Source organism: Penicillium longicatenatum (assembly GCF_028827895.1).
Source record: "Penicillium longicatenatum strain IBT 33135 chromosome Unknown contig_7_segment0_segment0, whole genome shotgun sequence".
Classification (NCBI taxonomy): Eukaryota; Fungi; Ascomycota; class Eurotiomycetes; order Eurotiales; family Aspergillaceae; genus Penicillium; species Penicillium longicatenatum.
This window is the reverse complement of record NW_026643124.1, coordinates 1,846,872-1,874,768: the sequence shown is the minus strand read 5'-3', so window position 1 is coordinate 1,874,768 and position 27,897 is coordinate 1,846,872. Positions and strand designations below refer to the sequence as shown.

The 27,897-nt window shown below is 47.6% G+C and overlaps 9 protein-coding genes across 9 annotated transcripts; 7 read left to right on the top strand and 2 right to left on the bottom strand.

Annotated features, from left to right (window-relative positions):
- Positions 1-217: 217 nt before the first annotated feature.
- N7484_010957 (uncharacterized protein) lies at positions 218-3,284 on the top strand (the record flags this gene model as incomplete). Its single annotated transcript, XM_057121344.1, is given in 3 exon segments — positions 218-634; positions 687-2,634; positions 2,653-3,284. 3 exon segments carry the CDS (start codon positions 218-220, stop codon positions 3,282-3,284), a joined length of 2,997 nt encoding a protein of 998 aa, XP_056967098.1.
- An 805-nt stretch (positions 3,285-4,089) lies between these two features.
- N7484_010956 (fungal specific transcription factor domain-containing protein) lies at positions 4,090-5,877 on the top strand (the record flags this gene model as incomplete). Its single annotated transcript, XM_057121343.1, has 2 exons — positions 4,090-4,113; positions 4,165-5,877. The coding sequence occupies 2 exons, from the start codon at positions 4,090-4,092 to the stop codon at positions 5,875-5,877; spliced, it is 1,737 nt and encodes a 578-aa protein (XP_056967097.1).
- A 1,282-nt stretch (positions 5,878-7,159) lies between these two features.
- Positions 7,160-8,639, top strand: N7484_010955 (uncharacterized protein; the record flags this gene model as incomplete). Its single annotated transcript, XM_057121342.1, has 2 exons — positions 7,160-8,403; positions 8,462-8,639. The coding sequence occupies 2 exons, from the start codon at positions 7,160-7,162 to the stop codon at positions 8,637-8,639; spliced, it is 1,422 nt and encodes a 473-aa protein (XP_056967096.1).
- A 683-nt stretch (positions 8,640-9,322) lies between these two features.
- N7484_010954 (uncharacterized protein) lies at positions 9,323-9,979 on the top strand (the record flags this gene model as incomplete). The annotated part of the gene is made up of 1 exon (XM_057121341.1): positions 9,323-9,979. One exon carries the CDS (start codon positions 9,323-9,325, stop codon positions 9,977-9,979), a length of 657 nt encoding a protein of 218 aa, XP_056967095.1.
- A 2,468-nt stretch (positions 9,980-12,447) lies between these two features.
- On the top strand, positions 12,448-14,178 carry N7484_010953 (carboxylesterase/lipase family protein; the record flags this gene model as incomplete). The annotated part of the gene is made up of 1 exon (XM_057121340.1): positions 12,448-14,178. The coding sequence occupies one exon, from the start codon at positions 12,448-12,450 to the stop codon at positions 14,176-14,178; it is 1,731 nt and encodes a 576-aa protein (XP_056967094.1).
- Positions 14,179-14,565: 387 nt separating this feature from the next.
- N7484_010952 (uncharacterized protein) lies at positions 14,566-15,889 on the bottom strand (the record flags this gene model as incomplete). Its single annotated transcript, XM_057121339.1, has 4 exons — positions 14,566-15,101; positions 15,173-15,259; positions 15,317-15,776; positions 15,842-15,889. The coding sequence occupies 4 exons, from the start codon at positions 15,887-15,889 to the stop codon at positions 14,566-14,568; spliced, it is 1,131 nt and encodes a 376-aa protein (XP_056967093.1).
- A 4,709-nt stretch (positions 15,890-20,598) lies between these two features.
- N7484_010951 (uncharacterized protein) lies at positions 20,599-21,804 on the bottom strand (the record flags this gene model as incomplete). Its single annotated transcript, XM_057121338.1, has 3 exons — positions 20,599-21,007; positions 21,065-21,521; positions 21,588-21,804. The coding sequence occupies 3 exons, from the start codon at positions 21,802-21,804 to the stop codon at positions 20,599-20,601; spliced, it is 1,083 nt and encodes a 360-aa protein (XP_056967092.1).
- Positions 21,805-23,123: 1,319 nt separating this feature from the next.
- On the top strand, positions 23,124-24,764 carry N7484_010950 (cytochrome P450; the record flags this gene model as incomplete). The annotated part of the gene is made up of 3 exons (XM_057121337.1): positions 23,124-23,416; positions 23,469-24,275; positions 24,329-24,764. 3 exons carry the CDS (start codon positions 23,124-23,126, stop codon positions 24,762-24,764), a joined length of 1,536 nt encoding a protein of 511 aa, XP_056967091.1.
- Positions 24,765-26,263: 1,499 nt separating this feature from the next.
- On the top strand, positions 26,264-27,852 carry N7484_010949 (uncharacterized protein; the record flags this gene model as incomplete). The annotated part of the gene is made up of 5 exons (XM_057121336.1): positions 26,264-26,732; positions 26,789-27,079; positions 27,144-27,207; positions 27,264-27,286; positions 27,356-27,852. 5 exons carry the CDS (start codon positions 26,264-26,266, stop codon positions 27,850-27,852), a joined length of 1,344 nt encoding a protein of 447 aa, XP_056967090.1.
- Between the last annotated feature and the right edge of the window lie 45 nt (positions 27,853-27,897).

Sequence of the window (27,897 nt, the reverse complement as noted above, 5' to 3'; positions counted from 1 at the left end):
TTCTCATTCGGAAGTTCACCCGGAATTTCCAAATATTTCCTACTCCTTGCCGAAAGTACTTGTACCCATCAAACTACCCCAGTCGACAACATTTGAAGGCATAGAGCCTAGGTATTATCCGGAAGTATATCATTGCTCTTTCTCGGACACGGGATTTTCCTCCCACTTGACTTGTCTTGTCTTGATTCAATTTTCGATTGGGCCCACCTACGGCACCATGCATGGTGGTCCCTTACTCGGCGGGCTAATCTTGGTCGCTGAACTGGCCACGGCCACCGACTACGGAACCTTTGATAACCCGGCCAACAATGCACGCATGAAGTTTCGGTACTGGTTGCCAGATGCTAGTGTGGATATTTCAACCGTGCAGAGCGACATTGAAGCTGCTGGTGCAGTCGGTGCGGGAGCAGTAGAATTATTGCCCTTGTATAATTACGGAGGATCTCTTGCAGGACCAACAGTGGGTGCAGATTGGGCCAAATACGGATTTGGTACACCTGCTTTCAATGAAGTTTTCAAGGCTTCTTTACAAGCCGCCAAAGATGCAGGCATGTGTATGGACTTTGCGCTTGGGCCAAACCAGGGTCAAGGTGTTCCTGCAAAGAATACCGATCCCGGCTTGCATTGGGATCTTGTAAGCCACCATCTTGTCATCTTCACGCACCACTTACTCACTGTGATATTAGGCACCTTTCAATGTCAGCATCCCAAAAAATGGCTCTTATCAGGATCAAATTCCTGGTTGGGGAACTGGAGAACTGGTTGCGTTGGTCTCTGCTAGGGTTCTATCGGCTTCGACAATAACAAACCCCGCTAGTAGTACTTTCTCCACACCCGCGAACAATGCCACTCGTCTGGTTCTTGCGGCAGACTCACTTCAGCTCCATACTGATAAAGTGAGAGAGGATGGCACAGTATCTTTGTTATTTAACGGCACGAAACATCAAAGCCATCACTTGTTCGCCTACTTCCAGTACCAGGATTTGGTGAAGAATCTGGACATCGAAAACCACACCACTGGCACAATCTTCGATAATGGGTCCTACACTGTTGACCATTATAGCGCTCGCGGCGCAGAGACGACAAAGAAGTTCTGGGAGAATCATATTCTCAATGATACTACAATCAAAACCCTATTGGGTGAGGTTGGAACTTACGGCTGGGAGGATAGCATTGAGATCAATTCTAATATCTCCTGGACCCCAGAACTTCCGACAAAGTTTGAAAAGCTACACGGTTATACCATTCACAAATTTCTACCATTGCTCATGTATGGGAATAACAACCCCGGTGTCCAGCCATCCTACCCAGGAGATTTAGAATGTGTCCTGGACAGTCAAGATAAGGGCGCAGGTTACGTCAATGATTTCCGTGCAGCTCTGGCTCAGGGCTATGGGGATTATTTGACTACCTTTACTACCTGGCTGGAAGGCCTTGGACTGGGTTACTCAGCACAAGTCTCCTACAACCTCCCGCTCGACATGGAGACCAATATCGACCGTGTGACAGCTCCCGAGTGTGAAAGTTTGGCATTCAACGACAACATCGATGGATACAGGCAATTCTCCGGTGCAGCAAATGTGGCCCAAAAGACTGTTATCTCGAATGAGATGGGCGCAGATCTTGAACAGGCCCTGGCCCTTCCACTCGCCCAACTCTTGTGGCAAATCAACATTGCCTTCTCAGGGGGCATCAATCAGGTTGTTTTGCACGGACAGACCTTCACTGGCGACTACTATCAGACAACATGGCCCGGATATTTAGCTTTTTTCCTCCTGTTCGCCGATTCATATATGGACAAGCAGCCCTCATGGCTGTGGGGCTTGCCAGATGCCATTGGCTACATCAATCGAAACCAGTTTATCCTTCACCAAGGAAAACCTCGAGTGGATGTGGCAATTTATAACAAAGTTTCATACACCGATCCTCAGCTGGCAACTTTGTATCATGGTAGCGACTTGGTCGATGCCGGCTTCACATACAATTATTTGAACCCTACCAACCTCAATTTTTCTCAGGCATATGTTTCTGGGAACTTACTGGCCCATGAATCCCCTGCTTATCAAGCCCTTGTGGTGCCTTCATATGAAAACTTGACATGGGACGCCATCTCAATGATTCAAGGGTTCGCCGATTCCGGTCTACCTGTCATTCTCAGTGAGGACCTGCCAGGCTACTACTACAACGGCAACTGTTCTGAGCATATGGCCGTATACGCGGGTTTGCAAACTTTGAAAAACTCAAGAAATGTCCACAGAGCTGCAGATGGTCAGATAGCGTCCACACTTCAAGCTCTAAACATTCGTCCACGTGTTCAAACCATCACGACAAATAACACAATTTGGTATCCAGTCATGCGTTCAGACAATGATACGGACTATGTCTATGTATTCAGCAAGGACACGGCTGACACAGGCTATCTCATCGTGAACTCTACCAAGACCCCTTATATATTCAACAGCTGGACTGGTGAAAGAATGCCTCTACTCAGTTATCGCCTTGAAGGAAATACCACCAAGATTCCTCTCAGTTTGACGGCAAATCAGACTGTCATATTGGCATTCAACAATGAATGGAAAGCAGAGGTGGACACACCTTCCGTGCACGCCACACTGGTTCCCTCGAATGTGCTAGGTTATAACTAAACCACAGCCGAGGGTTTAGTTGTGCACGCTACCAAGGGATCATCTAGGAGCAGCTATTCTTTGAAGTTGTCCAATGGAAAGACATATGACATCTCAACCAATGCCACTCTTGCCCCAGTCTCCCTGAGTAACTGGACACTTACAGCAGAACATTGGAAAGCCCCCCAGAATATGTCTGACGTTACCACAATTGCAGACAAGCATAACACCACACACCATCTAACATCCTTAGTATCTTGGCTCGACATTCCCGGGCTTCACAATGCCTCAGGATTGGGCTATTACTCTACTCAATTCTCCTGGCAACCGGTGTCCTCTAGCCAGACGGGCGCTTCCGGTGCATACCTCTCTCTTCCAGCTATTGCCCATGGTCTCAAGTTATTTGTAAATGGACAAGCTGTGGAGACTCTTGATTTCGCCAATCCATTGGTTGATATCGGTCCTTTTCTGCATAGTGGAAACAACAAGATCCTGGCTATTGTACCGACCTTGATGTGGAATTACATTCGGAGCATTTATGATGAGATCTTGATTTCGGGATCTAAGCCGGACCTCACAACGCTCCCAAGCAATGTCGATACGGGACTGATTGGAGAAGCGAAGATCATTCCATATACAGATCTCCGCGTCTCGATCTGATTTATCGAGAACGGTGAAGGAGATCTTTGGTATTCTGTATTTTTTTTTTTTTTTCTCTCGGTATTAGCGATTAGACTACTAGACAAAGTTCCTGACTTCAGTTCCTAGGTATTAGAGGAGTTTGTTGTGTTTGTGAGTTATTGTACATAGATTACAAATGATAGGTTAGCTCTTTCTTTTCAATGCACCCAAAAGCACCGCTTGGTATTCATTCCACCTACCGTCGACTAAGTTGTCTCCGAGCGGCCTCGGGCTCGCATAAGCTTATCCGCCCCGACGCCCCCACGACCGACCAAGACCATGACGTGTCATACTGGCAAACACAGAGTCTTTCCCTCTTCTATCTCATTTGACGGTCCATTTTTATCCCGTCAAGGTTAAGACCCAATACGAAAATACCACCAGCTCCCCAGCTGCCCCATGACTGAGAATCGGAGCGATGCTTAGCCGAACCTGTATGCGGTGCCGAGCTCGCAAAATCAAATGCGATCGCCAAAAACCATGCAAGGGATGTGTCAGTACAGAAGCCGAATGTGTTTACCCTTCAGGGCCAGGGAGAGCACCTAAGCGACCGCGAAAAGTCGTTAATCAACGGGTGCTTGACCGATTGGAACTTCTTGAGTCAATCATAAGACGTATGGCTCATGAAGGAGGGGTTGAGGAGCCACCCAAAAGATCCACACAGTCAAATCAACAATCAAGTTCTTTGGGGTTAGAAGAACTTGAAGTTGATACAAGCTCTTTGGATCAACAGACTGGGCGGTTGAGGATTAATGATAATCGTAGCGTCTATGTGAGCAACGTCATGTGGGCGAGCCTCGGCGATGAGGTATGTTCTTATGTGAACTATCTAAGAATCTACATTAACGATTATTCATAGATTGAAGAACTGCGAGATATATTAAATGAACCTGAAGGGCCAGATGATTCGGATGATATAGCGAACAATGGGTCCTCTCCTTCGTCAGCCTTAATAGATGAAAACTCCGCTGTCATGGGGCTACAGACAACGCCACAATCCTTATACATGTACCATCCACAGCCCTCGCAGGCCGCGACTCTGTTTGAAATTTTCAAGGAGAACATTGTGCCATTAGTGCATATTTTCCACATACCGACTCTAATCCCTGTCTGCTGGCGGGCCTTTACGTCACCAGAAACCCTGGACTGTAATACCGAGGCATTGATGTTTGCCATCTATTACTCTGCCGTCATCAGTATGGACAACAAGCAATGTGAGGATTTTCTAGGTCTATCACGGGCAGCTGCAGTCAACCATTACCATTTTGCAATGAAACACGCTATTGCACGCGCAAACATTCTCAATACTCAGAGTACAGCCCTGCTACAAGCGGTTGTTCTATTCTTATCCGCGTTACGCAATGAAGATGCGTCCAGAACCTGCTGGTCCCTCACAGCGCTTATGTTCCATGCCGCTCGGGCAATGGGCCTGCACCGGGATGGTACAGAATTTTCCTTATCTCCTTTGGAAACAGAGTTACGAAGAAGACTCTGGTGGCACATCTGTTTGCTGGATATCCGATCAGCAGAGTATCACGGATTCGAGCCCATCGCGCAAGAATACATGTTCGACACGCGAGTACCGCTGAACATAAATGATAGCGACCTAACTACTGAATTGAAGGATTTTCCTATCGAGCACGAGGGTACAACGGAGATGACCTACTGTCTTATTCGCTGTGAGGTGTTGCGTGTTATGTGGAAGACCGGCTACGTACAGTTTTGCAGGGAAAACACGTCAAAAAAACATTCATTCTTGAGGAGAGCGTCTCTGGTTAACGATCTAAAGCGAACGCTGGAGGAGAAATATTTGATATATTGTGATCGGAGTATTCCTTTTCACAAGGTCTGCGAGACTGTTGCGCAGCTTACAATCGCTCGTACCTGGCTAGTCTTATACTACCCTCTCGTTCAACAGGGGAACCACCGCGACCTTATCCCGGGGATAAGAGACAAATTATTCTTCACATCGCTCAAGATTCTTGAGCTTTCGCAAGGATTGCTGACAGATCCTCAAATTTCTCATTTCAGTTGGCATTCCCAAACTCATGTTCAGTGGCATGCGGTTGCATTTCTCCTATCAGAAATTTGCTTGCGTCCTCCTTCCAATGACTGTGATCGTGCTTGGGGGTATATTCAAACGGTTTATGAGGGCTGGAAACTTAAAAAGAATAAGGGAGACGTGTGGCTTCCTATAACGCGCTTGGTGGCTAAGGCGAGCGATGCACGCGAGATCGGAAAAATGTGTGATTTTGTCCCCCTGACGAATTTGGCAGCCACTGGATACTCAGGGGGATCTCTAGATACACTAGGATTTGAGTTCCCCGCAGTATCACATTCTGCTGCAGATACTTTTCCGGCTTGTGAGAAAATCGGTCGGGAGGTCAGTGAGCAAAAAGATGTTTCTTCCGCCGATTCTTTGGATTCATTCTTCAACTTGTTTCCCGACAACAATATTTTTGATACAATATCCTACGAGCCAAGTACGCTCGATATCGAGAGCATTATTAGGAATTGGGCAGGTGATTTTCATGAGGCCGAGACGAGCATGGAGATTGAAAAAGATGAGTAGGCATCCACAAAAACAATGAAAAAATAAATAAAAAAACAAAAAAAGAAAGAACGAAATTGCGGATTGTCGAAGAACATGCATGAATGAAAAAGGGAGAATATTTTTTTCATTAGGGTTTCTGTTCAGGAGAGAAGTTTTACCTAACTACGAAAGTTCGTGGGCGACCTTGCACCTGGCATTTATATCCATAGAGGTACTATGTACTTGGAGATTCAACCTCTACACCTGTCGCCCCCAAGTACCGAAGTGTGGTATCGTTAATATGGTCCGAAGGGGAAATTTTATTTTGATCTGTGCTGCCAATCTGCAACCCTCGAGTCTGTTCTTCCTTGTCCACTTTTAAACCTTTACTAGCCTGCGCCGGATTACATAGACTTTTTGCGGAAGTCTGTCAAGAAATATCCTTGGGTCATGAGCTGGAGATAGCATGGTCTCAAAAATGTAAAATAGAGGTTTGTGAAAAAATCATAAAAAATAGCCCATGGCGGGGGTCGAACCCGCAACTTTCAGCTTAGAAGGCTGACACGCTACCATTGCGTCACACCGGCATTACATTTGGCACAATTCTCTTTTGAATTAAGTTCCTGCAGCAACACTCAGCTCAGCATTTTCAGCCTCACGTTTGCCACTCACTAGCATGACCCAACAAAAATGCTCAATAATTACTGGCACAATTACCTATAGTCTTCCCCTCCCCTTTCCCTTGTGCCACATTTTAAAATTGCAATATTTTATTTTCTGAGCAGTATGGAATGTACAGTGTAGAGTACCCACGTGGTGAAAATTCAGTACGTACACAAATAGACTTGGTCGCGTGGGCTGGCCCTTGAAATCCGTCAGAAAATTTTAAGCCCCACCCGCACTTGACCTTTCCGGGCTACAATTTTGAGCTTATTTGCCTCATGCGTTTGCTAAAGACTACTATCGTTGACTATCGTGACGACTTGTCTGCTGTCTCAGTTCTGCGCCGTGGACTGTAGCTACTATCAATCCACTGTAGAAACTCAGATCAATAGAGAAGGGCCTGCAGAGTGGGCATTATGGAACATTTTAGGAAGCTTCCCGTTGTAATTAGCAAACAGAAACACATCTAGCCCTTCCAAGCGCCTTGGCGTTCCGCCAACCAAGGGGAATTTGTGACAGCAATCACGCAATTTCTTCACGGGGGATCTTATGTAAAATTCTTTGGCTCCATGGAAGTTTCCTTTGTTTTTTCTTGTAAACTATCGCGAATCTAGCTTGTTTCTGGTGTAGACTGCAAGCGTGGTTCAAATCCACCATAATGGCGTCCACCACCTCAAATACCGAGGTTGCATCTCAAAATGAGCCATCCATCGTGGAGCACGCGGACGATACAGCTCGGTCCTGGTCTGCTCGGTCTATCTATCGGTCGATTCCTTTCCAAATCGCCATTGCTAGCGGTGTCTCCTTCACGGCTCCTGGTATGTGGGATGCTATGAATAATCTGGGAGCTGGTGGTGCGGCAGAGCCTTATGCTGTTTCGGCGGCAAATGCTCTAGTCTACGGCTTATTTGCGGTTGTCTGTGTCTTGGCGGGTGCTATCAACAACCGTATCGGTCTTCGCTTTGGTTTGGTTATTGGAGCTATTGGGTATCCCATTTACGGTGCTGGTCTCTACACCAACAACTACTCTCCGACAACCTGGTTTATGCTTTTCGGTAGCGCGCTGTGTGGTATCTCCGCGGGCTTTTTCTGGGCCGCTGAGGCTGCTATCATCATTGGATACCCCAGTCCCAAGGACCGGGCCTTCTACCTTGCTATCTGGCAGACAGCAAAGGCTGCCGGTCCCATCGTCGGCGGCGCGATTAGTCTTGGCCTCAACGCCAAGAATTCGTCTCAGGGAACTATCAGCGCAGGGACGTATATCGTTTTCATCGTGATCATGTGTCTTGGACTTCCCATCGCTCTCTGTCTCAGTCCTGCCGAGAAGGTGCAGCGTAAAGATAGAACTCTGGTCGTGGTTCACAAGCAAGCTACATGGGGTGCTGAATTCAAGGCAGCCCTGAAGTTGATCGCCACGCGCCGGGTTCTTCTGCTTCTTCCTTCCTTCTTCATCAGCTACTTCTACAACGCCTTCCTGAGCACCTGGTTGACAGACTACTTCACCGTTCGTTCCCGCGCTTTCTCCTCCTTCTTCACCAACTTTGCCGGCATTGCTTCTTCGTTCCTGATTGCGGCTCTGCTCGACCGTCAAACCATCCGCATCAACACCCGCGCTAAGACCGGTTTCTTGGCTATTGTGATTGTACTCACAGGTACTTGGATCTGGGCTTGTGTACTCCAAAATCAATTTTACAGCGCACCGACCGCACCCGTCTTTGACTGGTTCAAGGGCGGGTTTGGAAAGTCCTACGCTCTCGTCTTTTTCTGGACCTTCGGAGGTCAGGCATTCCAGCAATATCTTTACTGGCTTATTGGCCAGTACAGCACCGATATCTCGTCTCTGTCATACCACTGTGGAATTCTCCGAGGATTCGAAGCCCTTGGACAGACAGTTGCTTGGGCGTAAGTGTCCCCAGTTCGACCTTTTTATTTATGAATGACACGATCTAATAAATCACAGGATGCAATCCGAAGGAAACGCCAACCATTTTGTCAGCATTGGTCTCAATTTCGGTATTACGATTTTGTGCATCTGGCCTACTTGGATCGTTCTTTCGGAACTTGACCACAGCCACGAAGTGCGGATCACCGTGGATGACGTGCCCGCGAAGATACATGATGATGATACCCAAGCTTAAGCTTAATAGGTGAATATTCAACAGCATTCACCATGCATGATGAACTTATATAAACGAAACAATATAATTAATTTCAACAATTCTAAAAAAAACTCTCCTACTAGTTTGGTCGTTACGCGGAGCTGCTTGGAGGCGGAAATGAGCAACCTTGTGCTAGCTTCACCTAGGCGTGACCTTCATCGGCTTCGCGTTCACTCATATTTATCTGTTCCCCCAACAATTGACTTTCTCATTTGTCTGCATGGGCCAAGTTGTTCTTCGGTTCCCGCATTGAGGTACTTGAAATATGTTCGCACATGGCTGAATTAGAATTAGAGTGCGGTTGCAGTCAGTACAATTTTTGTATTCCATGGTGGCTGGTGTTTCTTTCTTTGTTCTTCCTATATATTGTATGATGGGTATCGACTTGGGAATTTCTAGGCTTCTCAGGCCATATAAGTTCGTTCTTATCCTAGTCCCTACGTTCTTTGGGGATGAGGAATCTTGGTGAATGGAAAGTGGAGCAAACACATAGTCATGGAATGTGCCTGGGTTGGACATGGCCAATCTCGCAAAAGGCGGAAACGCGATAAGCAGATTAGCAGATAAAGTGAAAATCCCACGAATTTTCACGAAAATCAAAATCCCAATCACGTGCCGTCTTTTCTTCCCCGGTACACATCCAGCTTGAAGGAGGGCGAAAGATGGAAGAATTACCCATCGAACCCAAGGGCATATTTTGGCAAGATGACTTTGTCAATGCGGAGCATGAGCAACGCCTCATCAAAATCTTCCGCAACGAGTTGATCTGGCCCGATCGCCCAGGCCGCATATCACTCCACTATGGCTACACATTCGACTATAAAACATTCGGGGTCGACCCCGACATACCATATAAAGAGTTTCCAGAGTGGCTGCAGCCACTTATTCCCACTACAGAATCTCGCCCGCCAGAGCAGGTCTGTCTCCAATACTATCCCCCGGGCGCTGGTATCCCACCCCATACCGATGCCCATATGGCATATGACCAGCTCTATGCGTTATCTCTTGGTGCGCCAACTATCATGCAATTCCGCAAAGGCGAGAACCGAGTTGATATTGATTTGAAGCCGCGGAGTATGATGCAGATGACTGGTGATTCAAGATTGCATTGGACTCATGGTATCAAAAAGCGCAAGAACGATACCTTGGTTGATGGGACTGTGCGGCCGCGTGAGGATCGTTGGAGCATTACTTATCGGTGGGTCAGGGAGGGAGAATGTGAGTGTGGGAATCTTGATTTATGCGATGTTGCTCAGCGGCGCAATGGAGTTGAGAAGGAGAAGCGATCGGTGAAGGAATTGGCGGCGAAAAATGACTGAATGATCTATGGTGATTTCATTCTAGGCCACAAGGCACATGAAATATTGTACATGCTTTATGAATAAATGGGCTTGAGGGCCTTCCGGCCTGGTGTAAATAAACAGTTTGGTGATCTGGACATACTAGATATCCACATGTGCACCCAACCAATAATTCTTTCTTTCCCCATATATTGTGAGATTATCAGTGACCGATCACTCCTTTCCGAAGTCGCTTGAGCCAGTTAAGAAAATGTATTAATAAATCTGTGATACAATTCCAAGACTAGCATTGGTAGGGAACGAGCCGCGAGAAACGACGGGGGACATCAGGCCATATGGCATGATTCAAGTTTCCCCCTTCTCAATCATATTTCTATTCTTCCAGCCCTCTTACCTTCTTTCCATTGCCAGACGTTGGAAAAGTTTCATTTCTTCACCTAGTCTGGTGTTTCTTGAAGTTTTCCCCCCATCGGCACCATCTGCGTCAAGTGTGTTTATGTTCATCTAATCCAGGGTCCGCATCATGGTTTGCGTCATGCTGAATTTGCCTGAAAATCGAAGACTCTTAAGGCTTTTCCGAAGCAAATCATGGCGAAATCCAACGACAAACGCGTTTCAACCATCTGCCACGGTAGGTGGTGGACACACGGCCCAGAAAACGTCTCAGGATTGTCGATCACAGCAGCACGCAAGCGTTATTGGAATATATCTCTGACCATCTAATTGTCAGCGATATAGGAAAGCGCGACTTTTGCTTGACCAATTGATGAAGCTCGTGCTCAGCAGGCCAGTCGCACCTTATCGCGTTTCGTTTTGTGCAATATGCATCCCACGCAGTCAGCCACGCAGTCAGTGGCAAACTATCAATTGTCATCTTTGTAGACACAAAGTTGGAGTCGAACAACATTCATCTCAGCGCTTCCAGAATTACAGATCCACTGGGCCATCCGAATCGCGGCGTTACAATTCTAAGACCGAGGCTAGAGCTGGAGAGTTGGCAGATCAACACGGAGCCCCCTCTTCAACGGCAGCGCTGGCTCCACAGCGGGTATCGGGGCCTTTGTTTCGGACACTTGGAGGAGCGGTGACATGAGCTTGGCGAGGATTAAAGCAATTGTGACACAGAGTCCGAACCTGTTCCTGATAATTCAGCAGATGCGACCGGTTGGCATTTGTCTGCTAGGTTTTTCGAGTCTGAAAACAATCGCAAAAAGGGGACCCTGCCCGCGTTCGCAGCCGTCCCACTAAGAACCCACAAATTGTGGAGACTTGTGGTGTCTAAGAAACCAGGAAACCTTGGAAGATGTGATCTTCACGAATGACGCTGCTTTGAATGACTCCGTCCGTCTCCGTCCGTGGCTGTCTTACTTGCACTCAGCGTAAGTGAAGATCGGGAAAGCATTTGCCCGTCTACAAGCTCAAAGACGTGATTCCTATACACAAACCCCCACATCCGGAGAGGGGTCAAGCGCCACATGCCACTACTCCAAATGAATTCTTGAGCGAAATAGGGTTGGTGATGGGGGTACTAACTGGCTATGGGTGATAATCCCCGAGATTAAACTCTGCACACTTGAAGAGATGGCTGTAGTCATATCCGTTGGAGTCGTGAAGAATGACCGCAAATTACAATGATAAAATCGGATATTCAGCCAATGAATAATTGTCTAGTTGTGTGGGGGCTCCCATAAGCTGCGAACTCAAGCCTTGAGGAATCCACGGATTTTATGGGCATTCAGATATGATTTCCAATCCACATATCGCTAATGGTACAATTTATTCGGCCCCGAATACTGGTTTGGGAATGGCGTGCGCCCTCATTTCACTTGACGATCCCGCAGGCTTAGCCTAGTCTTGGCACGGAGAAGGTGTATCCTTCGGGGTACAGCGATTTCATTTCAATCCGCCGATCCTGCAAGGATACTTCCTGGAATCTTGGCGTCGGAGCAGGTATATCTCCCGAGGTGCACGGCGCTGCGTCGAGAGGGGTAAACTAATAACAATTCGCACTGATTTGGTCAACCATGCCCGATGCAGGTAACCGGACGTCCGGAGATACCATGCAAGGTACTGCAAGACTTGCAGTAACTAGTACGAAGATTGAGCGGATTGGTGAACACAACAATTCCCGATCTGCCAGCTTCGTACGAATGTGTCTTTCAATAACAATAAGCCTCTTATCCAGAAGAACTTCTTCACACAATCAAGCTGTGACAATGGCGAGGAACGATGCTGGTTCAGTGGGCCCTGCAGGATTGTTCCAGGGGTTGCAGCCGAGATCTGCATCTCAATGTGGAGAACACTGGTGCGGGGTGTAGGAAGTCCGCGTCACCATTGATTTGCAGGAAGTCCGCGTCACTGCCGAGATCTATATCCTTCAAGGAATTATCGCCGATGGTTGAGAGAGATCGGCAGGTATAAAAAGGAGCGCGGAAGGATGGATTCGATACCTCAGAAGTGGTTTGATTGTCATAGTCCTCGCATCAATGGCAATGAGAATTGTCTTCCTCGGCCTGGCTATTGCCGGTGCAGTGCAAGGCCGTGTGGCCGGCACTCGAACTAGCCTCGGCAGCCGATCAAGCTCTGCTGTATCCTCCGCGGAGTCGCCGACCGTGTACATCGACACATACTCGAGTACTGTGCAAGGAAACAGATCGGAGTACATCAACTCCGTATACAACTTCAAGCGCATTCCGTTTGCCGCCGCTCCAACGGGCGAGTATCGCTGGAAACATCCGCCGCACGTCTCTAGCTGGACTGGAGTACGTGATGCAACTTACTTTGGTCCGGACTGCCCTCAACTCGGGTCCGACAACTATGATGAGGACTGCCTGCATTTGAACATCTGGACTCCCGACACTGTTAAGTTAAACAATGTGCAAACCAACAATGAGACCGGTATCGGTGTTGTTCCGGCCAACTCTTCAGAGGCCCTTCCTGTGTATATGTTCTTCCATGGAGGACGTTTCGGAACTGGCTCTGCGACCCAGTCAACATTCGATGGCGCCGGACTTGCTGCCAAGGGTGTGGTTGTGATTACTGTCAACTATCGTCTCGGTGCCCTAGGCTTCTTGTCACACCCGGAGTTGAGTGCTACCTCTGGAAGTGGAAGCTCTGGTAACTACGGTCTGGTTGATCAACAAGCCGCGATGCATTGGACAAATGAGAACATCGCCTCATTTGGAGGTGACTATAAGCGCATCACGCTCGGTGGGCAGTCTACTGGCGCTGCTTCGGTGCTTGATCACCTCAACAGTGAACTAGCCGATGATCTCTTCGAGCAGATCATTGCGGAAAGTGGCGCCGTATACCCATCCAACCCAATGATCGGTAGTCTGGCCCAAAGCTACCGCCAGCTTGGCGAAGCAGAAAAGCAAGGAGTATCCTACCTTTCCAGCCTGAACCTCCACAACATCTCGCAAGCACGTTCTGCGCCGGTTGAACTCTTCCTGAACAGCGCCAACTTGAACGACGTCACTTTCAAAGATACCGTTTTTGTAGATAACTCAGCCTACATTGAGCCTCCACTTTTCCGACCCGTTCTCGATGGATATGTGCTCCCCGCCACTTACAAGGAAATGCTCGTCCGCGGAAACCATACTACCGCCCCCGTCCTCACAGGAGGCAACCTCGACGAGAACGGCGCAACCCCAAGCCCTGGCATGACAGTCAAGAGCTACAAAGCCCAGAGCGAACTCGAGTTCGGCAGCGTCGGGTTGGCAGAGGAGTTTTTCAAGCTATACCCTGCTGGCAAGACCGACGAAAGCGCCGATACCGCTAGCAACACGTTCTATCGGGACCAGACCAAGGTCTCACTATGGCTCTGGGCAAGCGAGTATATGGCCGGGTCCGCGCGCAACACTTCCGGTAACGGAACTTACCAGACATATAATTACTACTGGACACACGCTCCGCCTGGACAGGAGAAGGGCGCTTACCATGGTAGTGAGCTCAACTATGCGTTCAACAACCTCTATGCCGTGGACTCGCCTTGGAAGACTGAGGATTATGAAATTGCCGATAAGCTATCCAGCTACTGGGCCAATTTTATTAGCACTGGAAATCCTAACGGTAAGGGTCTGCCTAATTGGCCTGATGCTAGTGCGAAAAGCCCTGAGGTTATGGAGGTTGGTGAAGCCTGGAAGTCGATCAGTGTTGCTAGCGAAGAGAAGATCTCGTTCATGCGTCGTTGGTTCTCTAAGTGGACTGTCTACTGACTTAGCTCGCAAGTACATGGGTTATTTTCATGCACTAGCTGACATGATTTGTTATTTTCTATTCTATTTTTTTTGATACTCATATTGACTATCAATACGAATGATATCCTTTTCAAATTTGCCACTTATAATCCATGGACTTATCCGCCAAGACCTGTAAAGATATATAAACATCGCAGCACGTGACAATAATGATATTGATGCGTGCATTGCTTTTTAAAATCACAATTGTCATTATTTCATTTGAAAGGATTGAAAACGCCTTGCCGGTATGTAAAAAACAGAACAAATCCTATGGGCCTATAAAAACGGAATGCAGTGGGGAATATATGCTTGTAACTCGGGAAGTATGAGATCACGTCCCTTGAAAACGATACAATACGTATATCAAATAAAATCTGGTAAACGAACAGGCTTAGGCTTCTCCACGCACTCAAACTCTTCAACAGGACTAGGGCCCCGTGAAGAGTTGGTGGGTAGCATAGCATGCCATTCAGGATCATCTTGTTGACTGAAGTCCTTCCCATTAGAGGCCAGACGCTCAAAGCCACCGACAGCCGGATTTGTTCCAACCCAGGTATCAGAGAGATCAGCTTGCTTGCGTTCTGATCCCATCGACCCCTTATTTGCAGAGCCCTTTAGCCTTTGGCTATAAGTCGGGATATATGGCTTGTTCTGCTTCTGCGATACGAAGAATGTTCGGAACGCACTAGCCGCAGCAAGGAAAACGCCCAGCTCTGCACTCATGGATTGCCAGTATGTTTCCCAGATGAGATCGACTTCTTTGTGGTATTTTAGGCCGGCAACCCGTGTGATTGAGAGGGCAACGAGGACGAAAGTTAGACAGAGAGAACTACCCAGCGCTAGTTTCTGGGTCCAATCTACCCGAATTTTCCAGATTAGGCCGACGGGTATCACCAAGACTGGATCAGAAAAGTTCGACAGTTAGTTTTTGAAGTGTGAAGAAGAAGAGAGAGGACATCCTTCAACGTACTGAGAAGGTCTCCCACGATATCTAGGGAGATTTGGGCTGCGGAGTATCGAACAAGATTTGACATGTACTTTCCAGTAGCACATTGGACTAGATAGAAGTGTGTCAGATACGTGCGCAGCTTTAAAAAAGAGCGATGATACTAACGGGCTTTGTCGCCCCAGTATGGACAGCTGACATAGTAGACAGTGATTCCAAAAGACAGAAGAATCAAATTGACGGTAAACACAATCCACCAATATATTTGCCATGGGCGCAAGCGATCAATCAATCTTTTGAAAAATATTAGGAAGAAGAACTTGACCGCACAGATTGAGCACCAGCTAATCATCAGAGATGCCACTGTCCACCTGTGATAGGTTTCTGATATTTCCACTGCGTCTAAAGGTGCCTGAACGCCTGGGACACCATTTTGGACAGCGGCCATCAAGAACATTGGGTTGACCACTCTGTTGTAAATGATTATTTGACTTGCAAGGAGAAAGACAAATGACAAGGTGATTAGTCCATCGTCGATCTGTAGGCGGTGCCTTTGCACACCGAATCGGACCACGAAATGGCCAATTACGCCGATGATCGCAAGCCCCAGGAAGAAACCTATTGAGACCTGAGATGCAGAATTAATATATAGATTAGATTTTGCGGGATGTGGCTGTAATAGTGAGGACATACCAGGAAGGCTTCTTTGTTGATCCGGCCCACAGAGGCTTGTGCTGACATAGTGGCCAATGCCCGGAAGTGGATGGGAAAAATGTACTTTCTGCTTGCAGGTTTCTACGATGGGGATAGCAGTAATAATTTATTGTGTCGGGTCTACATCATTACGTAGCCGCAAATAGCTCATGGGGGCCGGATCCTCCATGTGGTAGTGGGGCGAGGTGGATGAGAAGTTCGCACTATTGTGCTTTTTTGGACCCGACCCTTGGGCCTTGGGGCCCTGGGGGCGATTTGATGCGCTACGGTCGGGACGTTACCTATAAGGACTAGCGGTAGCCAAAGGATACAATTTGAATGTAGGGCGACAGCCCTTTCCAACTAAACGATGCTCAAGAGCGCCCTCGGGCTGTCGAACGTAACTCATGACTCGCAGAACCACAGCGGGAGATGCAAATATTTGATGTCTCTAGCTAATTCAATGATTGAGTGTTTAATGGCCCAGCTCACGTTGAAGACCAGGGCAGTAAACTTGTCGTTCTTCGATCGCACATTATTTCTAGGCTGGCCTTCTTTTCTTTCTTCTGCTGCTGTAATTATCTTTAAACTCTCCGGTTATTCATCTTCTAGATCTCACATGTACTAGCCACTGCCTCTTGCATATCAATCGCTTTCCTGAACAGGGTATTGCATGTGTCTTTCACCCTAGACAGAATGATCACAAGAAATGGCTTATGGACGAACAGCTAGTGCTTGCCTGGGGATTTGGCTCTAGAAAATATTTAGGGCCGCCTTCGGTGATGATTTTTTTTCACTACTGACCACCAGCCTAAAGGCCGCTTAGACAGCCCGTTATCGAGCCCCAAGATGAATGACAAATTTACACAAAATAGGTCTACCTCCTCTAGACCCTTCATAAATTCATCCAGCGCAACCTAATCGATTCGCCAGGTCGCTTGGTAAGAAAGTCAGAAGATCGTCGCTCTCCTCACAAACACGGTTGGTGTGTCTAGACCCACGACATTCTATCAGCCAATCACCAGCAAGTCTGAATATCGAAGTTAGAAACTCATACTACGCGAGTCTTGTTTCTAAGATTAGCATGCGCGGATCAATCCTAGCTCTGGTCCACAACCCATTTTTGATGGATGCGCATGGCAGGTTCATCGGGAAGCACCGATAAAATGCCTTATAGGGCGCTTCAGTCTTTTGTTTCCGTGGAAAAAGGAAGCAACTCCGTGAGATCGGCAACACGTGGAATATCACGGAGTAGGCTAAATGTCAATTGTTTGTGCGTCGGAGTTATCAAGAGCTTGATTTAGATGGATCCTGTATTCTCGTGTCTAATTTGAGCACTGAAGCCATTTATGTAAGCCACAGCGGAATTGCCCCCATTCACACCACGTGCGGAGTATTTCTGCTTATTTTGGAAAACCTCCGTTCCCCCCGGAACAGACGCTGCTTGGAGCGGCATGAATTAAATGGAGAAAGAGGGGCATTGAGCCGAGTGTCATGGTGGGGGCCATAATATGGCTAATCAGCGAAATGTGGATTTGGAATTTTCGGAAGTCACGGGGGGCCGTTTATGCATCAACATGCAGTCAATATGGTAACTTTGACATCCTTAGAAGCTGTTTGCTGTTTAGAACTCGATGGGTCGGCCAGATGCTCCTTCATAAGCCATAGTACTACCTCGGTGCGTCACCTGCGAGAAACCAGCATCGCTACTAGAAACTGAAACATGAGCTATTTGAGCTGTTACACTCCTTCTGTTGGCTTTGGTATGTGTTGTACCCAAATAGGCAGGGATGATGGCAGGAAATTGACAAATAGTAGTAATGCTTTCCAGGACGTCAATGATCTTTCATCCGGTGCTTTTTCACTTTGCTCCCGTGCTATTGGTGACAGCGGTTCTTTCAATACTAGAGTTATTAATCCAGATATTCCCCCAGGAGGACATACAAGGAAGACAAGGAAAAAAACAAACAGTGCATTGGACGAAACTCCGGCAAATGCCAAGCATTCGAGGCCTGACGTGTTAAGCACCAATTTTAACTTGTACCTTCGGCGTCTGGCAACCATGAATCCAACAGGATTAAAGACGGCTATTGGATACCTTACCCTTGATTTTGCGCTAAAATATGCGTATCTCTTTGATCTGGACTTACCTATGGTAAAGTTTACAGTTGACCAGAACACGAACTACCGGATCTTCAGTGATCGGCAGCCAGCTGAGCTCTCTCGCTACTAATTGGCCCCCACTCAACAAACATGACATCATATCCTTCTCAGTGTTGGACGATGAACCTTGTGGATTTCCCCAGCTGTCTTGACACATATTGTGGCGGAGAGCGGTGTGAGTTAATGGACAGTCAGATGAGGGGAACACTCGATGCGGCTACCACTGCCGTAACCGGGTCATACCTGGGCACCCGCTACCGCATTCCAAGCTTATATGTTGCCCAATGTGCCCCACCAAAGCTGCCGTCGAAGTGAAACTCTTAACACCAACACCTCTTCTCGCAGAGTTCTTGGAATAATGCCCACCACAGTGGCTTCCCAAGTCGCTGTCTTCTGCTTTTTGATCTCTTTGCCCTTCTGTGTGACCTACTATATAGAATGGGGAATCAACAATTTGGTCAATCGATCCGACTCGAATAAGCGCGTGCCTTCCAGCTACCATTCCTGGCCTCGACCGGCCCATTCACCATCTGCAACAACACCAACAGTTTATGAGTAATTTGTGGGCTTTTATTTTGCTTTCTCCACAGCCTCTCCCACGCTGTCGGCCATGATACCACAGACGAAGGTGCCACCTTAGGTGAGTGAGGATGTGTTGCGTAGCTGGAGGGTATCCTGACTTTATTTAAGACTTCAAAGCTATACCTCGGTGCTCACAACAGCAACTAAATACTGAGCGGATTACAGTACACTGTGACAATCAATTCACAGTCCAATTTCGGGTCCCTGATAACGAAACAACGAAAAGATGGACGAACCAATGATTTGAAGGCTCAAAAAAAGGCGCACCAGATATCAAGCAGTCTTCAGGGGATGTGACCCTGAGCTCCTTCAGCAAGTGTCGATTCATCGGGCATCTGATACTCAATTTTTCGGATGCAAGCATAGCCAGTCTTCACCAAATCGCTCGCAGCGACTATGAATATTTAAGAAGTCGTGAAGGTACTGTCCGGAAGTGCCATTATAACTCCATGTGACCACGATACCGTGTATTGGGATCATGAATTGGGAAATTTCTGGTTCAATGGAGGAAAAGTGGTACTCGTCGACCTTGAGCAAATTCACCAGTTTTCGGAGGAGCTAGGCCAGAATGTAGGACGTGTGCGACAAGAAAAAGACAATGAGCAAATGCCAAGTGCTTATGGGGCGTAGCTGAAAGAGATATGTGGAGAGTTGTACATGAATGTGAATATACCCATCTGGAAATGCCGGAAAGGTCGTCTCAACTTCTGAATGGTTGTGGGCAAGGCCTGGTCTACTTTTTTATGACGAGGTCTATTATGAATTTCTCTGCCACTTGCAAAGCCCATGGTTCAAACAACCTTCACAGAGTCAAGCTCAAACAGGCGTTGTAAAATAAGATATATGCAGCATCATCATCTGCACTCAGATGACCTTGGAATAGATCAGTATATATGCACGCCTCCCTAGGGTTAAAACTTGCAATGTTTATGTTGCCGTTTGCTCGATCATCGAGTTATGCTGACGCCACTTCAAGACAGCGAGAAGCAATATTGACTCGGTCCACCATGAGTTGTCTTGAAAATATCTAGCTGGACTAGAAAAATATTCCCTCGAGTCGCTGGGAGTTGTTGCTAGATATCATTCCAGCACCTCTTTCATTCCTCGCTCATTTCCGGCCCCGGGGTGTGACCGACCACAATTTCTCGGGGTCTAGGCTAGAATGACCTTCACGCAACATAAGCCTTGTACTCGCTTGAAAGGAGGCCCTTGGCATCAAATGCCTCATATGTTAAATCAGTGGTGAATGGATTTTCCCACTCATTTCAAACTACGCACTCACTTCCTATTTGGGTAAGAATCGGCACGGAGCCTGCAGGTGGACCCCTAGACTTTGGATGAATGGCTTTAGGTACTCAAAATACAGTGGTACCTCCGTCCCGCGCTCCATCCATGTAGCCAAGATATGCTTGAATTATCTTTTTTTTTGCCACTTGCCAAGAATTACTTCGCACTCATCTCTAAATTTGTAGTCTCTACTCTAGACATGGGGGCCACATGACTCCTAGAATATGTTTTGAGATTTCGCTCTTGAAGTGGGGCTTGAGTTCGTCAACATTTTGAGGGTTTGAAAATTACAAGCAACGTGGTTTCAACGCTGTGGGGGTCATGAATGCCTTAGTAAATCATGGTCAATCATAGGCACGAGCCGATAGTTCCTGGTGGCACCATGGGCTCCCTTTGAAGCAGCATCCGGTCCTCCTCCCTCATCACTTCCCTCGGTTCAATAGCTGACTTAATACGGAGACAATCAGGTCAGATTTGATAGCTTTGCTCACTATGTATTCGTGGACTTCCTCCGCCTTAGGCCGTGACAGATTATCACTCCTAGCAAAAGGACTAGTTTATCAGCACGGAACTTCGTGGGTATCGCAGTTAAGCTATCGAAGTTACTGACAAACAAAAATAATGGCATTCAGGAGGTCCAATAGCGTAAGGGTCATCAATTATATAATTAAAATAGTCTAATAATTCGCATGAAAACATTTGAACGACAAATCTCTCCGAATTTTCTATTGCCTACTGATTTGCACATTGACTTCTCTTTGAACATAGATGCCGTGTTGACCCAAGCCATCCTCAGCACTGTCTTTTCTCTCCTTTCCAATAACGGATACCAGTTGAACCTCATCACCATATATGGCAGAATCCGCAACGGTACCATTCATTTTAGAGTTGACTGCGGAGCCACCAGTATTTCCGTATCTCTCGGCGTATCGCGATGACGAGTTTGTTGTAGATACGGCTCGACCAAATAGTCGGTTTAATATCGGCCGTAGGGTTGGGAGACAGGCACTGATGAGGTAGATATCGGGCTCCGCGACACTCCAGGCCATCAGGTCCGTTGACCCCCAAGATCCGTCTTTGACGGCACTTCCCTGAGAGAATATCACGAAGCGCATAATGGATGTTACCAGACCCCTAAATGATGTGTTAGTGATCTGGAGAAACTAGTAACAGCTCAATCGGTTTACTTACAGAATGCCCGTTGCAAATGTAAGGATGAGCCCCAATTTTACCTTCATGGAGACGTTAAGGTGATAGACAATAGGCACGGGCATTGCAAGCATGACAACGTCTGTGAGAATGTTTGGTAGTGATGCCCACAGGAAAAAGGCCTGCTTGTTGAGACAGTGACCAGGAGCCGAAGTGTCCCAATTGAGTCGAAATGGCCGACACATGTTCAAGCACATCACGCCGGAGACGATAGCCGTGAGGGTAATGACCGCAGCCAATACCAGGATGATAGTGCGGTATGGGTTGACTGTCCAAAGACGACCGTAGAGAGCTAGAACTGCAAGCTTGGGAATTGCGACCGTAGAATAGTAATACGTCGACACAATTAACAGGTATTTGAAGTATTGTGGTTCCATACTGGGCGTTTCCATCTCTAACGCAGCGAGGTGGCGACCAACACCGCCGTATTTCACAAAGCCTGATCAGCTTGTTAATGAAAGGTCCTGCGTGAGCGGTTGCAGTTCTTTCAATTGAGATTACTCACAAATCGCAAGAGCAGACAATCCGACCGATATAAACCCAGACATAGCAGCCAGGGAATCATCAAGACCCCATGGTGTTCTGGTAAGGTAGCGAGAGTAGAAACGCAACGCTAGAAAAACAACAACAATTGGAAGCATCGCAGTTGCAACTCCCATCAACCGGTAGCCGATGTTGGCTTGCAAGTACTCCTCCGAGTACGTTTCTGATCGTGGATCCATGGTTGATATGATCTAGCACCATCAGACGTCGTGCATTAGACGGAAATCTGTCAGGGACAATGGCGGGCGTTGATCATGTTTTGAGCGCTGAAGAATCGGTCGAGACCGGCGATCGCGTCTTCAAATTTTCATCTTCCTTGGACAAGAAGCTCAGGAATAGGGGAGCCTGCCAAATCCCGGACGAAGGATTTGGGGGCTCCTGCGTTTGCTGCAGGAGTACGGAGTAGTTCCACTAGCCCGTGAAAATGGAGCACGTTTGCATATCGCTATGAGCTTTGACTTATACAAAGTTGCTGTCAATTGCAAATAGCCTATCATCATTTCAATAGTGTCGGGTCGGCCCCCTCTTTTTCTGCCTGCTCTATGAGTATAGTGGGAATTCAGTATGTGCCAAGTAGATCGTAATAAGAAGCTGGCCAGATCCTTTTCTTTTTCCTCCCGCTTTATCCACTTTTATATGCCAAGTGGGGTTGAAGGATTATCCTAGCGATCGTGCAGGGTGGATCATCTTTCGCTCGTTGCAATCTATTATTCTGTACAAGAGAGCGGCATAACGGGAGCACTGTTACGTTACAAAACAATTAGTAACGACGGCGATCCACACAACTTCTGTGCGTCAGTTCATAGACGGAATAGAGTCTGACCGCGAAAACCCAAGCTCGGTTATTGAGTGGTTTTGGTTTGAAGGTAATCCCAGAGCTACATATAGGAGGTCTATCCTACATGCCAGGTCTGGTGAGTCAAGCATACTGGATAGTTATGTAGCTTTTTTTGTGTATAGGAATCCTTGACAAGAAAATCGGTTGACAACGTACGGAGCATCGGGAGTGGGTGCGGGAGCGGGACACTCGGGCCAGAGACAACGTTGACTCCCCACTACGCGGATATTATGAATGGTTCCCCGGACCCATTACATTTGAAATAACAGTCAATAAGCCAATAGTCACTCGATAATGTTGAATTTCGTAAGTTACTTTCCAAACATTCATATAGCCTCAAATGTGGGTAGTTATGTTGTCTATCTGACTAGTCAAAGGCTTGGGAGACAGGGATGCCCCGCATAAGTCCAGCCAATCAACTTGTAGACAAAGCTGTTCCCACATTCTCGCCCCAAAACCATCACGTGTAGGTTATGCAACATGTTCACTGTTGAATAATATCGCGCTCGACCGAGTCCCGTGGTTCCCAAGCGAGTGGGCACATAACGTTCCCAATCTCAATCCACTTCTTTCCCATTGTCAAGTCGTTACACTCGCAGTGACCCTGACTGATCCTGGGTTTAAAGTTTGCTGGGTGATTTTCGAACCTTCACGCCCACAATGCTTTTCTCACTAGCAAATGCTCCGTTCATCGCTCTCGGTCTACTGGCTGCATACTTCCTGTTGCCGTACTTGCAAAACTGGCATCTGAGGGGTATTCCTAGCCCGGGATTCGCGGGTTTCACCAACCTCTGGCTGCTGCTTCAGGCACGACAGGGAAAGCGTTATTTGTCCGTTGATGAAGCGCACAAGAAGTATGGCAAGGTTGTGCGTATTGCACCTAAGCATGTCTCTGTCGCCGACGATGCTGCCATTCAGACCATCTATGGACACGGAAACGGGTTCTTGAAGGCGTAAGTTTATCGCACAATTCGGGATTGTCAAATGTTGACATCATTGCTCTAGTGACTTTTATGATGCATTTGTCTCCATTCGTCGGGGGTTGTTCAATACTCGTAACCGTGCTGAACATACCCGTAAGCGGAAGATTGTCTCTCACACTTTCAGTGCCAAGTCTATTGGTCAGTTTGAGCAGTACATCCACGCCAACCTTGAGCTCTTTGTCGAGCAGTGGAACAAGATTGCCACTTTACAGACCAACCCAAAGACTGGCTACGCCAGCATAGATGCGTTGAACTGGTTCAATTACCTCGCTTTTGACATCATTGGTGACTTGGCCTTTGGCGCTCCCTTTGGTATGCTTAAGAACGGCAAGGATATTGCTGAGATGCGCAAGGGCCCTGATGAACCTCCCAAGTATGTTGCTGCTGTTGAAGTGCTGAACCGTCGTGGTGAGGTCTCCGCCACGCTGGGCTGTTTGCCAGCTCTGAAGCCCTGGGCTAAGTGGATTCCCGACCGTTTCTTCACCGAGGGACTTGCGGCTGTGGAGAACCTTGCTGGTATTGCTATTGCCCGGGTCAACGAGCGTGTGAAGCCCGAGGTTGTTGAGAAGAACACCCGTGTTGATCTCCTGGCTCATCTCATGGAGGGCAAGGACGAGACTGGTGAGAAGTTGGGCCTTGAGGAGCTTACCGCGGAGGCGTTGACGCAGCTCATCGCCGGCTCCGACACAACCTCTAACACTTCTTGTGCTATCCTATACTGGTGCATCCAGACCCCTGGTGTTATCGAGAAGCTTCAGAAAGTTCTAGACGAGGCAATTCCTAAGGATGTTGATGTTCCCTCTCACGCTATGGTCAGGGATATCCCCTAGTAAGCGCTCGTTTCATATTCCCACCTTTAAGTCAATATCTAATCATTAGCAGCCTCCAATGGGTTATCTCGGAAACCATGCGAATCCACAGCACATCTGCTATGGGTCTTGCGCGTGAGATTCCCGAAGGCACCAAACCCATCGTTATCGCTGGTCAAACATTCTACCCTGGCGACGTCCTATCAGTGCCTAGCTACACGGTCCACCGTTCAACCGAAATTTGGGGCCAGGATGCCGAGGAATTTGTTCCAGAGCGCTGGGAGCATCTTACCGCTCGTCAGAAAGCCGCGTTCATCCCTTTCAGCCACGGCCCGCGTGCCTGTGTCGGCCGTAACGTCGCTGAAATGGAACTGCTCTGCATTGTTGCTACTGTCTTCAGCTTGTTCGAGTTCCAGCTTGAACAGGAGGGAGAGATGGAGACCAGTGAGGGTTTCCTGCGCAAGCCACTTGGTTTGCAGGTTGGATTGCGTCGCCGTGTCCGAGCTTAGATGTTTTTTAAAAAAGTTGATGTGATACCCCAAGTCTGTCAATGATGAAAAGGGTGAATTTGGACGCAAACAAGGAACTCGGGAAGAAAAAAGGGAAAGGGGGGGCAAATAGCAAAGTGAGGGGTACTAATCTCTCTGTTCAGTGCTTTATTTCCAGCCGGACGTCCAGTCTCTTTAATGCCCATGCCTGAGTTGTGATTCAAGAAACGTGGAGATATTTTTCGGGGAGCAACGTTTCGGTTAATACATGTTGCCGTACATAGGAAATTACTTCAAATTGAATTTATTTACGATACTGGAGAGAGGACTACATGGCAGGTTGTAGTGTTCGTGGACCAAAGGTCTAGCGTGATTGGCCAGACGAACCTGAAACGTTCAGGATCAGTTCTCATATATCCCATACCCGCAACCACACCTGCGTAGCAAAGTAAGACAAGTATCAGGGACGAGGTGCAGTTGAATTATTTCTCACGGAGTCCTTATCCTATCTAATAGGTTCCCGACATCTAGTTCAGTTTATTTTAGCGACGTTCAAGCTAACAACGCCCTCATCAGCCACATTCCACCTAGGCGTCTACTATGCACTAGCCGCAGATAAGCCAGAGTCTTGTCGTGAACGTGGTGGGTCGCCATGTGAGAATGCCGACCGAGTTGAAGTTTGGATTTTCTTTCTTTTTCTGAATAGCCGAAACCTTTGGAATCATTCACCGAACTTAAATGGTAAAAGTGTCAGTGGATTAACCCCGGATCGCAAGCTTATCACGTATAAGCTTCCGGCCTTGGCATTTGACAAGGAAAAGTTCGATTCAACATCACCCCTTACTGTACACATTTGTCGACGGCCCCTTATCCAGTTTCCAAAATCGGGCCGGCATATGCATCAAAAAGGAACTTGCCGACAGCTTTCAAAAAGCCACGGGGCCGCCTGCTAGTACCTCAGCCAATCACCGCGGCGTGCGCCACTGTTTCAACAGCTCCCTGTTCGCCAGTGACCCACCGGACTAGTAGCTTTTCGTCTCAAATGGCCGCACATCAGTAGACTCTGAATGACCATTCAAGCAATTCTAATCAAAGATGAATCTTGTATCTGATCACGTGTAACTGTGATTGGTGCATTTAGATGTGCCATAGCTTCTAGATCTTGGCGGTTTATCAGGAGAAGGTCCGGCCTTCCGTGCCAGTTAAGGCAAAGATGTGAGAACATTAGCGCCACGTGAAACATCTCCGGGCATTTTCCCATAAATAAAAGGTGGGTAGCTTTGAATTCTTCAGCATATTTCTGCCAAGACGACCGGTGATAATTTTGATTCTAGGGAAATTAGTGGCCAGGCACACACAAATGGATAGCGCTTACTTATTTTCAATGCATTGTAGTCCGGATTTCTCCCGAGACACTAGCGGACTAATTGGCTGAAAGGGGACAGTTCCCTTGCTATTAAATAGACAAGCTAGACCTTTTCTCGAGGAGCACGGTTTTGCTGCTGACAACTACCGCCATAATGCAAATCAAGGGATTGCTTCTCGGTCTTGGCTGGCTGTCTACTGCATGGGCGCAGCTTGCTGATACCACTGACTACCCAATCGGTCCTCTGACTTCCTCTTCTGCTAAATGGGCTGTCAAGGTCTGCGATATTACGGACTATGGAGCCGTGGCAGACGGAACCACTGATTCTGGTCCTGCTATTCTGGCTGCCTTTGAGGCCTGTATCGATGGTGGTGTAGTGAATATCCCCTTGGGAACTTTCGCCATGGCCACTTGGGTCACGTTGAATGGCGGTAATGCTTGGGCCATCAACTTGGAAGGAATTATCGTTCGCACGGGCACTGCTTCGGGCAATATGATCTTCATCGAGCATAGTACGGACTTTGAAATCTACTCCTCGCGTGGTGCGGGTGCCATTCAAGGCTATGGCTATGTCTTCCATGCCGAGGGGACATACGGGCCACGTCTACTGCGTCTTTACGATGGTGAGCAATGAAACCCTTTCCTCTTATCTCTTTAGTCGAATACTAACAGCGTGAAGTGACGAATTTCGCCATCCATGACATTGCCCTTGTTGATTCTCCGCAATTCCATCTGACCCTCGACACCTGCAACCAGGGTGAGGTGTACAACATGATCATTCGCGGTGGAAACGAGGGAGGTCTTGATGGTATAGATGTGTGGGGATTTGACATCTGGATTCACGATGTTGAGGTAACAAACAAGGACGAATGTGTTACTGTCAAGAGTCCGGCGAATCACATCCTTGTCGAGAATATCTACTGCAATTGGTCCGGTGGTTGCGCCATGGGCTCATTGGGAGCCGACACCGGTATGTTAACACACTGGCATACATCATCAACGCGCAGTCAGACTGCTGACAGTTTGCCTCACAGACATCACCAAGGTCGAATACAATAACATCTACACCGTCAACTCTAACCAGATGTTCATGTTCAAGTAAGTTGACACCACGATACTTTTAACATGAGAAAACCACTCTAACATTCCAATAGGAGTAACGGAGGAAGCGGCTCAGGTAACTGAACCTCCTAGGAACACGTGCCGACAATTTCATTTGAGCCTCCTGACTAATTGTGCATAATAGTGACGGACGTAACCCTTTCAAACTTTATCGGACATGAGAATGCTTATACATTCTACATCGATGCATACTGGACAGACGAAACCTTGGCAGCAGGTGACGGCGTCCTTTACAACTCAATCACTGTCAGCAACTGGAAAGGAACATGCGCAAATGGTGCTACACGAGCCCCACTCTACGTCCTTTGCCCATCAACCCAGCCCTGTACCAACATCATCATCGAAGACTTTGACATCTGGACCGAATCAGGAAGCAAGGAGTACTACAAGTGTGCGGATGCGTGGGGATCAGGATACTGCTTGAAGGCAGGGTCCGCACACACGGAATACGGCACTGTTACCTCGACCGTAACATCTGCTCCGTCTGGCTACTCGGCGACAACTATGCCTGGCCAGCTCACCGCGGGATTGGGTCTCACTACGTCCATTGCAATTCCCACTGTTCCCAATTCATTCTTCCCTGGCGCTACACCCGCCACGGCAAGAGTTTACGGTAGCTAGTTTGTGTATATTAAGGTCTGACTTCAATCCGTTTAGTTGGATTAA